Raw genomic sequence first — 14819 nt, 5'->3', positions numbered from 1 at the left:
GTTTGCTCACTGCTGTGCCTAGTCATATCTGAGAGGGAGGCCTCTTGGCCTATGTATGAGGCACACATGGTGGTCACGTGACATCAGGCTTGCCCAGGGATCCTACCTATAAATGCTGTTAAGAAATATAGATGTATATTACACCAGTAATATTGTCGACATATCGGCAATACTAACGTATGATGTCTTTGACATACAGCTAAAAACTGATACATAAGGTAGACAGCAGACGTTTCAGGCTCTGGGCTGATTCTATACTACAACCTAATGCATAACAAATAATTCTGGGTCATGGGAACAAACGAGATTAAATAAGATCAAATGATATTGAGACATCATTATTCATGTATCTATGCATTCTGAGGAAGATTATTTACAACGAAGAAAGTGTTTAACAGAAAAGGCATACTTGGTACACTCATGTTTTTTACTGTTAAATCTCAGAATTCGGAAAAAACGTGAACATTAAGAAGAAATAAAAAATTTGATCCACACATAGACTGACATGTTATAAGACTTGTTACACTCAGTTGAGTATTGACTAAACTATTCTAATCATCTATACAAGTTACTTACATTAATCCCAACTTTCAAGGGGAAGCAAATTCTGTGATAATGGCTAAAACATGACGTGACTGAGTAGGATTACCAGGTAACTCATCAACATCTTCACATACAAACTTCGTATGACATAAATGCGATTCTTTATGCTGACCACTACTAATATCTCTAACTTTATACTTGTTACCACATATATATTCAACTTCTCGGCAGGGACCAACAAACTTTTGGTCGAAGTTTGGCACTGCGGATATTTTATTGAAATTAGTTAACATAACTCCCGAGCCTGCTTTAATTTTGGTTAGCTTTGCGCTAGTGTTAATGACGCTTGTAAATTCTGCTCGAATTCTTCTGAAAACTCTTTGAGGTAAGCTAACCCCGACTCTTCTCCTTTCTCTGCACTTCTTTTCCTCCCCCCCATCTATTCTTCAACTATCCTCACGTCCCCCTCATCCCTAGTGGGTCCTTACCTGTGAGTCTCTTCTTCTTAGTCGCTCTTAAGACATCCACTACTTTCTTATTTTTTTTTTCGGCTGGTAGGATGATGTGGGACAATGGCTGACTTAGAGATCTTGTACAAAGTACACAACTTTTCAAGAATCTCATTGCAGAATTCACCTCCATTATCTTTACGATGGACTTAGGAGTATTATTCTTGCGTATTATACGTTCCTTAAACGCTTTGGCTACTGTCTCGGTAGTCTTATCCCTATAGGTACTAACTCACAGTATCTGTTGAAATGGTCTACCATTGCACACAGATGCTTGTTGCCCTAGAGGGAACATTGCATTTTTTTTAACAAATCTAGTGCTACCCTTTCCCAAGGTTCGCTGGTAGTGGGATATACTTGGATTGGATTTGCCAACTAACATTTCCTTTATGCTGCAGGCAAACATTACATTTCTTAAAATATTCAGAAACCTCAGTTTCAATGAGAGGCCAAAAGTTATTTAATCTGGCTTGTTTCATAGAACTAGTGAGCTAGCTCGAGGGCTACGTTAACTAGCGTCTTTGGAATTACTAACTGACGTTAGTAATTCTGCTTTGCGATATAATATTTCTTGGTTCATAACAAAGTCATTGATAGGTGCTGGTGGTTTCCCAGAGAGTGTCTGATCTTCCTGCAGAAGAAATCGCATCACGCCAGACTGTATAGGATCTAATCTTTGGACATTCTTTACATCCTCCAAACTGAATGGAGAATCTGTTACTACTGTACTGATATGTCGAAATAAAGCATCTGCAGCTACATTTGATTTGCCAGGCAAGAGTTCAGAGGGTGGATAGAACTCTCGAATATTCAGGTAAAGGACCATCTGGCTAATCTTCCAGCTGGTTGCTTATTGTAGAATAGAAGTCTCAGTGGAACGTGATCTATTAAGACATGAAGAGGGTAATGATATATGATGTCTTGGAAGTGTTTTAAAGACCAGACTATTGCTAACGCTTCTTGCTCAGTTACTGTATAATTTCGTTCAGCCTTAGTGAGGACATGACTAGTAAATGCAACTGGGTTGTCCTGCCTATAGGTCTGTCGAGCTAGAGTGGCACCTATGCCAATGGAACCAGCGTCTGCTGTTAGTTAAAAAGGCTTGGAAAATTTTGGAAATTTCAAAACAGGAGCAGAAGTTTACATTTCTTTTAGAGTTTGGAATGTTCTTGATGGAAGGTCCAAATGAAAGAAGCATTTTTCTTCAGCAACTCAGTCAGAGGAGCTGAGAAAGAAGAGAAATTGGCAGTAAATGATCAATAAACACCTTCTAAGCCCACAAAGGATCTTATGGCATCATCAGATTTTAGTGATGAAAAAATTTGTACAGCAGTTACTTTAGTCAATCACTACCTCTCTAGGAGTGACTACATGATCCAAAAAAATTGGCATTCAGATAGTTTGATCTTTAAATTGCCTTCTTGTAGCTTAGCAATTACCAAATCAAGACTTTTGAGATGTGTTTCCAAATCTTCGGACATGACAGTTACATTATCAAGGTACACCATTGGTACGTTACTCTAGAGGTCTCTAAATAACTTCATCATGACTCTCAAAAATGTGATAGGTGATAAGAATAAACCTAAGGCCATTTTGAGGAAATGGTAATAACCTGTAGGAGTGGAAAACGTGATTAGCTCTTGGATGTCCACGTGAAGAGGGACTTGCCAAAACCCTTTTCTAGGGGTAGAAAAGACTTTGTTATCTCCAGTATTACACAAAAAGTCACCAAGTGTAAGAAGTGGGAAATGATCTGCTATCGTTTTAGCATTTAACTTCCTAAAGCAAATCACCAGGTGGCAAGTACCATCCTACTTAGGTACTAGGATCAAGGGTGCATTCCATGGTGAATCAGTATGTGGGATGATGCTATCATCAAGCATCTTAATGACTAATTCTCCTGCAACAGAAACTTGTGAATGAGGCATTCTGTATGCAGGTACATAAATAGGCCTAGCCCTAGGTTCAAGTGGAATACAACGGGACGGTACAATTTACAGCAATGTGTCCCTTGTTTCCACAATTGTAACAAGTTCTCATACTACGGCTGCTGTATGCACTTCTTGCACTACGAGCAGAATGACAACTTGTTACACTAACCCTCGACGACTGGACATTTACAGGATCTTGTGTTGCTATGCAAACAGAAGGTTGTTCAGAAGGTGTTGCAGAACTGCTTAAAGTAGGGTTGATATAAGGGAAAGTACCTGGAGCAGAAAATGCACATGCTTCCAGCAGGACTGCTAGAGGTTCCATTTCTACAGTCGGAGGAGTAGTAGCTGTACACACGTACAAAGAAGAGAGCAGTATCAAATTCCTAATATAACCAAAGGCCGCTAGTTTGCCAGAATATAGGGTACAGGGTTTAGCGATATCAGGTATTAAAGTTAAGCTTTCACTGACGTACTGTACACAGACAACTTAGGCGAGTTGAGAAATTACCTAATAGTTCACCTGCAATAGGCATTGCATCCACTAATTCACAAAGAATGGAACATGAATCAGAAAGGAATAGGGATATGATCGGCCTAGCTGACATCAATGACATACTACTATATAGAGAGCCCCGCATTATGCAGAGCATTTCGGGTAAATTGCGTCAATTTTGTTCCAGAATGAGATCCACACCAGTCGACTAACACCCAGGTACCTATGTTACTGATAGGTGAGCATGGACAGGTGTCTTAAGGAAACACGTCCTAATGTTCCACCCGTACCGGGGATCAACCCCTCGAACCTCAGTGCGCTAGCAATCGAGCTACGAGAACCCTTAATATAATTGTGTAATTATGATTGTAATATAACTGTACTCAATAAGGAAAAGTTACTTCAGTTTGTAGAGAGAAAAATAGGACAAAAAATAACAGAAAATTATAACACAACACCAGGGAACACTTAAGTCGGTATTAACAAGGGAATTAACAAAGAATTTTACACTGAGACATAAGAGTCTCTGACACAATGTTCATGAATCACTAGCCATCAGCAAAAATTTACTTTAGGTTATTAAGAATGTTCTAACACACGCAAATGTCTTTATAAACGACGTAGGATATTGACTGAAGGTATGGGAGGTGGTGGAGAGATACATAGGGTGACAGCTTCCCTGGTGACGGCGCGACACCTTGCAGCTTCTCACAAAGTCACTGAATCTGAATGAATTTGCACATTCACACGATGACCCACAGACACTCGGCTTCATCGTTGACACACAAATCAATCGGTTCTTGACCTGGTGTGTGGGCGAGGTAGATAAGGATGATGAAGGCAGATATGTGGCTGGCCCACGTGGTATAAGAGGCGGCTGAATGCGGTGTTGTGATGGGAATAAGCACATGGTGGCTAGGCGCGCTGCTTATGGCTTGCACACTCACGCACACAAAACTGCCTGCCTTAGTAAACATAACAACACCCTACGAAACCAAAAGACTAGGCAAGTGATGCAACATCCCCCCAATAAAAATCAGGCTCGCCACGAGTACTCTAAGAGAAAACACAATAAGTGTCAGTGCCTGACCAGCCGGGCTGTGGTTCGTACGTCAGCTAGTGTGCGGCCAGCAGTAACAGCCTGGTTGATCAGGCAATGATCCACCACGAGGACTGGTCACAGACTAGACCGCAGGAGCCTTGACCCCCAAAACCCTCTCCAGGTATACTCTAGGTATCCATCAGAGTGGAGGCATGGTACTTCCCACCTCCTGGACTCAAGTCCGGCCTACCGGTTTCCCTGAATCCCTTCATAAATGTTACCTTGCTGACACTCCAACAGCACGTCAAGTCATAAAAAAACACATTTGTCTCCACTCGCTCCTGTCTAACACAATTTCTGGAATTCCAAATCCCTTGCACACAAAACCTCCTTTACCCCTCCCTCCACCAATTCCTAGGACGACTCCCACCCCTCCTTCCTTTAATTACAGGTTTATACGCCCTCGAAGTCATTCTATTTCCTTCCATCCTCTCTAAATTCCCAAACCACTTCAACAATCCTTCCTCTGCCTTATGGATAATACTTTTAGAAACCCCACACCTCCTTCAGAGACAACTCACTCAGAAATGTTCAAGATATGTCAAAGTATTTTATCCACAATGGTATATTACAAAAGATTCCGGAAAAATACCCTGACTTTGCTCACTGTAAATAAAACATTACCATTTATGTGTGTGTGTGTGTGTGTGTGTGTGTGTGTGTGTGTGTGTGTGTGTGTGTGTGTGTGTGTGTGTGTGTGTGTGTGTGTGTGTGTGTGTGTGTGTGTGTGTGTTTGTGTGTGTGTATGTTTTCATAAATAACACATGACGATTGTGACTAGATATAAACATGTAAATAGTTCAGTACCATTGTAACTCGTTCAGCTATCAGTCTGCGGTTCAGTCCATGGACCCATTATGTACCTCTGTAATCTTTTGACTACCGTCCACAGGATGGTATGGGCTGCACAATAAAGACATCTTAACTGCTATAAATGTTGCTAGTAAATATAAGAAATGTAGGAAATGTATACTACACAAGTAATACTGTTCTTAAAGTTCAGTTACTCGGTTAATCGGTTAGCTGATTAGTTGATTTAAAAACTTTCGACTCCCTGAGGGCCATTAAGCCTGCATCCAACCTGCTCACCGAAAGTTAGGAACATTTTATCTCATGAATGTGGAATTAAAGAAAACTCTCTGTTTATATATACTGAGAGACATACACCTCCCGCTGTATATATTACTGTAGGTTAGTTATTATTCTAACTACAATTAATAAAAATATTTTAATTATTATACTGTATTATTATAATTATTATATATTTCAATAGTGAATAATATTTGCTTTCGTTATTATTATTGCTTCCGTAATATTTTCAAATATTTCTGTGAGTTACATGTAAATAATTCAAATAGCTTTTTTTTTTTTAATGTCAATTGCCCAATATGTTCATGCTATGAAATATAACCACGAAGATTAGTTTCAGTGGAATGAAAACGAGTCCTCCACTGAGTAATATCGTTATATAATTGGTTGGCTGGATATTTGCATTGAAAGCCTATCGACTACACAAGGGCCATTCAAGGTGCATATAACCTATTCACTACCATGAAAGAATACTTTAATCCCTGAAATATGGATTAATCTAGTCTACATACACTGAGAGACACAACTCTCTGAGTGATAAAACCTTGATTGCGTTTGCAATAATATTAATTTTCTTTTAATAATTTATCTTCATAACTTCGTGATAAATGTCACTTATTTTTTATGTAAATATGTAATGTAACCATAATATAATTTATAGTATGACTAAACTACGTTAAAAATTACATCGACTTGGTTAAGATTTTTCAAAAACTTTTCCTTTCGTTTCACTGATCACGCAATTGATATTTTTTCAGGATACCGCCAGGATACATTTGGTTTTCCTGGTGCTGTTCTCTCTTGGAGAAGTTAAGGGATTGAGCTTTAGTCGTCAGGGATATGGAAGTCATAAAGAAGATACTGATCAAAAACTACTGTACAACTTCACTGAACTCTCTCACGTTACATCTACGCATAACAAGGCGCTGTTAATGAAGACCAGTTGTCAGCGAGAGGAAAGTCAAATTTCTAACGATACAACCGATTCTCTTCCAGTCCAACCTGAGGGCCAGCTGCCACAGGTTAGGGATTATGACTCGAAACATGCAAATAAGGAATCACCAGAGATTAGTTATCAAGACCAACTTTTGGAAGTAAGTGCCCACAAGGATAAGAACATTGTGAGACGAGATACTAGAAGAAATCTTGAAGCTGGAAATGAAATGAGACAAACTTTGAACTGGACAACACCAGACATTATGCATCACGAAAGACAGCACCGTTCACATAATAGGCTTCCAGATATACAAAAAATTGAAATTCAGTCTCATTATAGAAGAGAACTTAAAAATCCTCCATTTAATCAAGCAAGACTTAAAGGTGAAGATGTTTGGCTGCGAAACACAGTAGATTCTCAGCAGCAACTTAGAGGGAATATTCTCCGTGGGCAAGATGTCGCCTTGTTACAACCACATCAGGGGCAAGATGTCACCTTGTTACAACCACATCAGAGGCAAGATGTCACTTTGTTACAACCACATCAGGGGCAAGATGTCACCTTGTTACAACCACATCAGGGGCAAGATGTCACCTTGTTACAACCACATCAGGGGCAAGATGTCACCTTGTTACAACCACATCACGGGCAAGATGTCGCCTTGTTACAGCCACATCAGGGGCAAAACGCCATCTTGTTACAACCACATAAGGGCCAAGACGTCAACTTGCAGCAGTTTCGTAAGAAGCAAGATATCAGTTTGTTACAGCCTCGACAGGGGCAAGATGTCAGCCTGCAGCACCAGTCTCATCAAGAGCAAGATATCAACTCTTATCAGCCATATCAGAGGCAAGATGCCAGCTTGCTACAATCTCATCAGGGGCGAGATATCAGCCTTCTACAGCCATATCAGACGCAAGATGTCAGCTTTCTACAGAAAAATAATGAACAATATGTCAGCTTTCAACAACCACTTCAGGGACAAAATATCAGCATTCTTCAGCCACGTCGAAGGCAACATGCTAGTTTGCAGCAAACACTTCATGACGAGAGATATCAGTTGCAAGATAGCATGCAGCAACCACAAAAGAGGGAAGATGTCACTTTTCTACATCCACTTCAGGGACAAGATGTCAATTTGATTCATTCGCATCAGAGAATGGGCACCAACCTGCCAGGCAAATTACAAGAGCCTCAGCATCAGGAAGGTATATTCCCAGAGCATAAAGCTAAATTGTCAATGGTCCAGAATAAACTCGTACATCATTTACATGAGACATCCGTTCCAGAACCTCAAATTCAAGAATTAAAAACTCACAACAATGAGATAGGAAAACGACATCAGCATGATGAGAACTTTTTTGAGAATCTTACTTACGGGGTTCCTGAACATGGTAAGAAAGCAATAGAATCAAGAGAAATAAAATTTATTCCTACAGAGAACGAACATAAAACAGACTCAGTTAGCATGTACCACCAGAACTCCAGTCATCCAGGCGAGTCAGTCCAGGGTTCCATTGGGCTTCAAGAGGAATCGCACCATCCAACAACTGAAGGGATAGAACATACTCATCCCCACTACCCACAACCCAAACAGTTCGATCTGTATGGTAGGTCTATTCACATTTTACGTAAAAAGATTTAATCAAAACATTTTATTAGCAATCACACACACACACACACACAGAGTAGTCAGGAAGTGGAATAGTTTAGGAAGCGATGTAGTGGAGGCAGGATCCATACATAGCTTTAAGCAGAGGTATGATAAAGCTCAAGGTTCAAGGAGAGTAACCTAGTAGCGACCAATGAAGAGGAGGGGCCAAGAGCTTGGACTCGACCCCTGCAACCTCAACTAGGTGAGTACAACTAGGTGAGTACACACACACACACACACACACACACACACACACACACACACACACACACACACACACAGTGTGAGGGTGAGCATGGCAATTATGAGAGCATTTCGTGAAGCATTTATTTTCATTAGGTCTAAAATAAGATAATTGCAGTGTGAAAATTACAAATTTTAAGAAAATATTAAAAACGTTAAATTACAGATCAGTAAGTATTTCCTGTTTTAGTTTTTCTTTAAATGTCCTTTTATATTTTATATTTGCAGGTAGAGTACATGCTGAAGGCAACGGGAAGGCGACTACCCAACACAGAGGAAAATCGACTGTGGAGGAGGGCTCTGCTAACATGGATGTAACAGACATACATTCAGAGCATGGAGGAGGTACAGGGCAACACCTTAAAGGTAATGGAACTCCTCGGTATACGGAATATTATCCTTCTGTAACCGCAGCTTTAGCCGACAAGGATGGAGAGAACACTGATGATTCGCACGCGGAGAATCTCCCGACGAACGAACTTGTTCTTCAAGGTAGAAGTGACCTACAACCCGAGGAGTACAGAAGCCAAGTTGGCCTCGGTACTGCTATTTCTGGTGAGTGTGACTCCCCTCTTCAAGAAACTAGCAGCAGTGCCATGTCAAAAAATTATACTTCTCTCAGCGATAAACCGAATGAGAAAAGCAATTCATTAACTCAACATTCCATGAAATTCATACCTAGAAGAAGCCAGTCTAATGAGGGCTTAGTTTCACAAACTAATCGAAAAATTTTTGAAGACAGTGATATATATCAACTCAACAGCGGTGAGGTAACAACTGAAGGAAATACCGAAGCTATTTCGACAAATGGTTTCAATCAAAACCAAACTGGAAACAATACTGAAGGTCAAGACTCAGTGAAGTATTCTGACGACCTCTCCAGAGGCTACCAAAATGTTAAAAATATAGGGAGTCTTGATAATGGCAAGAGTGCAGCCCGCTACATAACCGACGAAAGTTATAATATAGTCAATTCTGTTCCAAACATTTTACAAGTTGATGATAATCGAAAATATATATATTCAGAGAAAATGAAAGATATTCCTTCATTTATTCCAATTACTGAACAATATAGTAACTATGGGAGCAAAAGTGAAAATTCTTCCGGAACGAAGCTCAAACTAAACGAAGACGTCGATAACAATGAGAGTGTGAAGTTTTCCAATGTTAACAGTTCAGTGGCTCCTGAAAATTATGATATAACGGCCCTTGTAACTAAAGCAGCTCAACAAACTGGTAGTGATGGAACAGTATCTAACAATATTAATGATTCGGAGGCCAGTAACAGTTACGGTGTGAATGATTCTTTTGTTTCACAAGAAACTGGAAGTGTTCGCCCGAAGTTTCAAGACGCTGAGTTGTCTGATAGTCACAAATTAGGAATTACAAACAAAAATAGCCCAGATTTCAGTGGCAATGTTAGGAAACAAACAAGTGCATACACAGGTAAAACATATTTTTCCAATATATCTTTTGGCGATAGTACAAAAGCTTTTCACGTAAATGACTCACAGGTCAACATTAACATTAGCTTAGAGACAAATAAAAGTGTTGAATTAGAGATCCAAGGTGCTGATGACTATGATGCTGTTGAAATAATAGATTCAATGGTTTTACACCAAGATAATGAAGCAATGGATACTGATTTTACATCCTATAATGATGATGTGCAACAAGTCAGAGATGAAGTAGTTTTTAATGGGCAAGGGATTTCTGGTTCCAGTGCCTATGCTAACACCAAAGGCAATGGTTCTGATCCTGAGGTCTCACACAGTAAACAGTGGAACGGTCGTATTGCTTATAACTCAAGAGAAAATTATATAAAGATGCAAGAAAGCAAAAAATTCAATGATACTGATGAGATTGTATCACCTGCTACTCGACTTGGTAGCCCAAAATTCACTGGTAATGATGCAGACGACATTGGTGAAGTTGGAGACGATTTCACTATATCTAAGAATTCCAATTCCATTGTTGACAAAAAATCAGTGGATTCTGTTGTTAATGATGGCATGAAAACAAGTGAGGTCGTTAAAAAAGTGAACCAGGATAGACAGAGAAAGTCTCCCATGCATGAACTTCTTGCCTCTGATGAAGGAAAGGATGGTGACCCTCTTTTCCCCGAAGATAAGGATGGCGAGTCTCTTATCTCTGAAGATAAGGATGGTGAGTCTCTTATGTCTGAAGATAAGGATGGCGAGTCTTTTATCTCTGAAGGCATTGTTTCTAGGCACGGTAAGTCTAAAGAGTTAGAACAAATTGTCTTTTCAAGCGATGAGCCGGATGTCTCTACTGATGATGACTCCGAAGCGTCTGTTGACAATGATTCTGAGGACTTTAGTGATGATGAATCTAAGGTGCCTGGTGGAGGAGAAACATCTGGCAATGATGACCTGTCTGAAGTTTTAGAAGAGGAGTCCGAACTTTCCAGTGATGAGCACAAACTTTCTGGTGATGAGTACAAATTTCTAAGTGTTGAGTCCAAACTGCCCAGTGATAAGTCCAAACTTTCCAATGAGGAGTCCAAACTTTCCAGTGAGGAGCCCAAACTTTCCAATGATGAGTCCAAGCTTTCCAATTATGAGTCCAGACTTTCCAGTGAGGAGTCTAAACTTTCCATTGAGGATCATGAACTTTCCAGTGAGTCCAAATTTTCTAAAAGCGAGTCCAAACTTTCCAGTAATGAGTCCAAACTTTCCAATAATGAATTCAAACTTTCCAATAATGAGTCCAGATTTACCAATAATGAGTTCTAACTTTTCAATAATGAGTCCAAACTTTTCGGTAATGAGACAAAACTTTCCAATGATGAGTCGAGATTTTTTGATAAATTATCTAATTTTTCCGGTTATGAGTTCTTACTTCCTTCAATGGAACAGTAATTATGAGGATCCTAAGTCTGAGGACCCTAATAATGGGGATTCTAATAATGAGGATCCTAATATTGAGGATCCTAGTATTGAGGATTCTAATATTGAAGATTCTAATGCTGAGGGTGCTAATTGTGGAAAATAATTTCCCAAAATTATGCTGTATATTTTTTATAACGTAAATATACCTGATTAATATATTACTATTGCTCCAAAGTGTATTTTGAAAAGGTGAACCGACAGGGAAGCTCTGCGCCTACGCTGACGAGCAGGAAAAGAGACGCCATTGTTTTGAATGTGGTACAGGCCCGCTAATGAAATGTGCATAAATTTCGTCACTCTGGAAGTTAAATTGTGTTTTAAACGTCCCAAATAGGAGCCGAAATTGTTGGATTTGCAGTCTTGCATAACGTGAGCATTAAGCAGATGGACAGGACAGCTTAGGAACCCCACCTAAGTCGTTGTCTATATATGTTGAGATTCTGGCCAGTATTTTCTTCATAAATTTAGGCCGGGGGGTTGGTATGACACACAGAAATCTCCAGACTAATTGGTGAGTCTTATTATTATAAATTCTACATCAATGTATATGTATTCACATTTTAAATTTAATATACAGTCCACATATTTACATTAATGTTTACCACAATTCCTGGTGACGTATATTTCATTTGAAATTAATATAGGTCCAGAGTGACTTGTGGAGAGATAGATTATGGTAAGTATTGAAGGGGGACATTTTTTTGCGACCTAGGTGTCCTAAAATTCCTACTTGTCTCTGTAACCTTGATGATAAAGAATAATTATCTTTGTTACCATTTACTGGTATGTATCTTATGAGTTACATCCAGGTAAATTTAATTTTCCACAATAGTTGCCCGTTGGTCCTTGATCGAACTGGATGTAATTAGTGAAGTCATTAATTAGTGAATTAATTACTTAATAATTATATGTGAAATGACAGAAGGAGGTGGATGTTAGGTCTACCAATATACTTAATGTGTAGTGGATTATAATTATTACAATACTAAATTTGCTAAGCCAAGTCTGGCAAGGATAAGCCAAGTCTGGCTAAGATTTATATTAATGTGTATTTAAAATTTATATTATAATTTCCTTACATGTGTAATTGCTACGCTTATGTGTAGCTAGGATTCATATTAATGCATTTAAAATTTATATTATAATTTCCTTGCATGTGTAATTGCTAAGCTCAAGCATAGCTAAAATTATTAATGTATATTTAAAATTTATATTATAATTTCCTTACATGTAATTGCTAAGCTCAAGTAACTAGGATTTATTCAAGGTAAGTTGTAATATTTACCTTTATAAAGTGCATAATTAAGTACATAATCAGTGTTATTAATTAAGTTGAATTTAATACATTACACCATGGGTGAAAATGAGGAAATTAATGTAGATGACAAACATATGGAGTTTAGAGGGAAAAAAATCATTGCAGGCTAGAAAGGGTCATGCAACAAAGGCATACAATAGATGTTTGGAATTAATGAATCAAGAAACTGTGAATACTGATTATTTAAAATTGTATTTAGATGCTTTTGGGAATAGATATGATTCATACAAATTATATTATAAAAAATATGAAGGAGATTTGTTTGTAAACTGTGGAGATGAGACAGAAATAAATCTTACGATTAACCAGTATTATGAATTAGAAGAAAAGATTCATTCTTGTAAAAGTCAGGCTTTGAATAAATTAAAAGGTGTAAACCAGGCAGTTAATCAATCTATTCCAACAAATGAGATGTCTTTGCCAAAACTTCCAGAATTATGTTTACCTGTATTTAATCCTGGAGAAAATTGGGAGGAGTTTAGATCTATTTTTAAAGCAACTGTGCATGATAGGAGTGACCTAGCATGTGTAAATAAATTATTTTACCTCAAAGGGCAGATAAGAGGAGATGCTCGCATTCTCATACAAGCCTTTCCCAATGTAGATGATTCTTACAAAGAAGCAGTTGACTTGTTGAATGTCACTTATGGTAATATAGAACAAAGTAGGTTGGATCTAGTGAATATCATTGTCAATTTAAAAACTCCAGATCACACTTACAAAGGTTTACAGCAGTTTAGAGTTAAACTGGAGAGCACTCTCAAAACTTTAAGTAATAAATATAATCTGAAGGAATCAGACTGGTTATTGAGTGCCATTGTACAGAACAAATTAATCTGTAAAACACTTGAATGACTCTCGAACAAGTATCACAAAGGTTATTTTGGTCTGGAGGAAATAAGACTAGGTCTACAAGAATTAATTGTTCAGTTGCAGACAAGCCAACCAACTCATTTTAAAGATACAACACATAATAACTCTGAGATATCTGTCAAGTTTCACAAGGGGAAAAATTATCTCAATATTAATAATCAAAATTCATTTTCTAAAAAGAGTTGCATAGGTACATATCAATTAGCAGAATCAGAAATAATGATTCTCTACAAGGTAAGAAGAATAAGTACCCTCCTAAGAGTAGCCCAGTTAATAAGAAACCAGTCAAAGAAAAGAGAGATTGTCTTTTCTGCAAGGGTACTCATTTTTCCAAGAATTGCAATGAATACAATTCATGGAATGATAAAGTTGAAAGATTGGAAGAACTTGACTGATGTATCAGATGTCTAGGTAATCACAATGTAAAGGATTGTCATGCCAAATTAAACAACTTTTATCAATGTCACAAAGGAAGACACCATATAGTCATGTGTAAGGGTCTATATGATAATGTTGATAATAATGATAATGTTGACAATCCTGACACAACAGTGGCTAATGTAAAAATTTGCTGCTAATGTTAATAATGATGGTTTTGCTGAAGTAGCCTTACCTGTGTTACAGGTAAAAAATTGATGATAAAAGGCATAAATCAAAAAATGTAATTTGCATTATTAGACCAGGGATCACAACGTACTTTCATAAAACGTAAATGTCTTGATGGGATGAAAGTACAGATGGGAGCTCCTACAAATCTAAAATTATCTGGTTTTCTCTCAGATAAAAGGGCTCAATTGTATGGCGCTGTTACTGTAAATGTCAGTTTGGGCAATGAGGAAAAAACGTGTTAATGCAGTAATTGTAGATAGACTCCCAGAGAAAATATCTACAATAGGGCTTAGTAAAGCTACAGAAAGACTTTCACATAATGTAAATTTAGCACCTTCTGGTGTAAATGATGATTCTGTAGGCCCAATAAATATTTTGTTAGGTAGTGACTATTATGCCTCCTATGTAAAGGGTATGGTAAAGAAATGTGGTGTCACCCTTTTAAAGACTGCAGGAGGCCATGTAATGTATGGTAGGATTCCTCGTAATAATAATACATGACTAGAGGAAACTGTAAATACTATAAATGTGTGTCTTACTCATGAAGTCGTGCCCCAGTATAATTCTCCCATAGAGGATGGTGTTGAGCCAGTGCATAAATTG

General features: G+C 38.2%; 1 protein-coding gene across 2 annotated transcripts in view; it reads left to right on the top strand.

Annotated features, from left to right (window-relative positions):
* Positions 1–12696, top strand: part of LOC128691623 (dentin sialophosphoprotein) — a 13494-nt gene extending 798 nt beyond the window's left edge. The window contains exons 2-3 of one of the 2 annotated variants that reach the window (XM_070088753.1): positions 6429–7815; positions 8733–12696. In XM_070088753.1, coding sequence (XP_069944854.1) covers positions 6429–7815; positions 8733–11260 — 3915 coding nt within the window. In that variant the 3' untranslated portion in view covers positions 11261–12696. Of the gene's footprint in view, positions 1–6428; positions 8222–8732 lie in introns of both variants that reach the window. The other variant, XM_070088751.1, reaches the window with a different exon arrangement.
* The last annotated feature ends 2123 nt before the right edge of the window (positions 12697–14819 follow it).

This window comes from Cherax quadricarinatus, chromosome 26 (genome assembly GCF_038502225.1).
Source record: "Cherax quadricarinatus isolate ZL_2023a chromosome 26, ASM3850222v1, whole genome shotgun sequence".
Classification (NCBI taxonomy): Eukaryota; Metazoa; Arthropoda; class Malacostraca; order Decapoda; family Parastacidae; genus Cherax; species Cherax quadricarinatus.
Note: the sequence above shows the minus strand (reverse complement) of the source record. Positions and strands in the feature narration are given on the sequence as shown.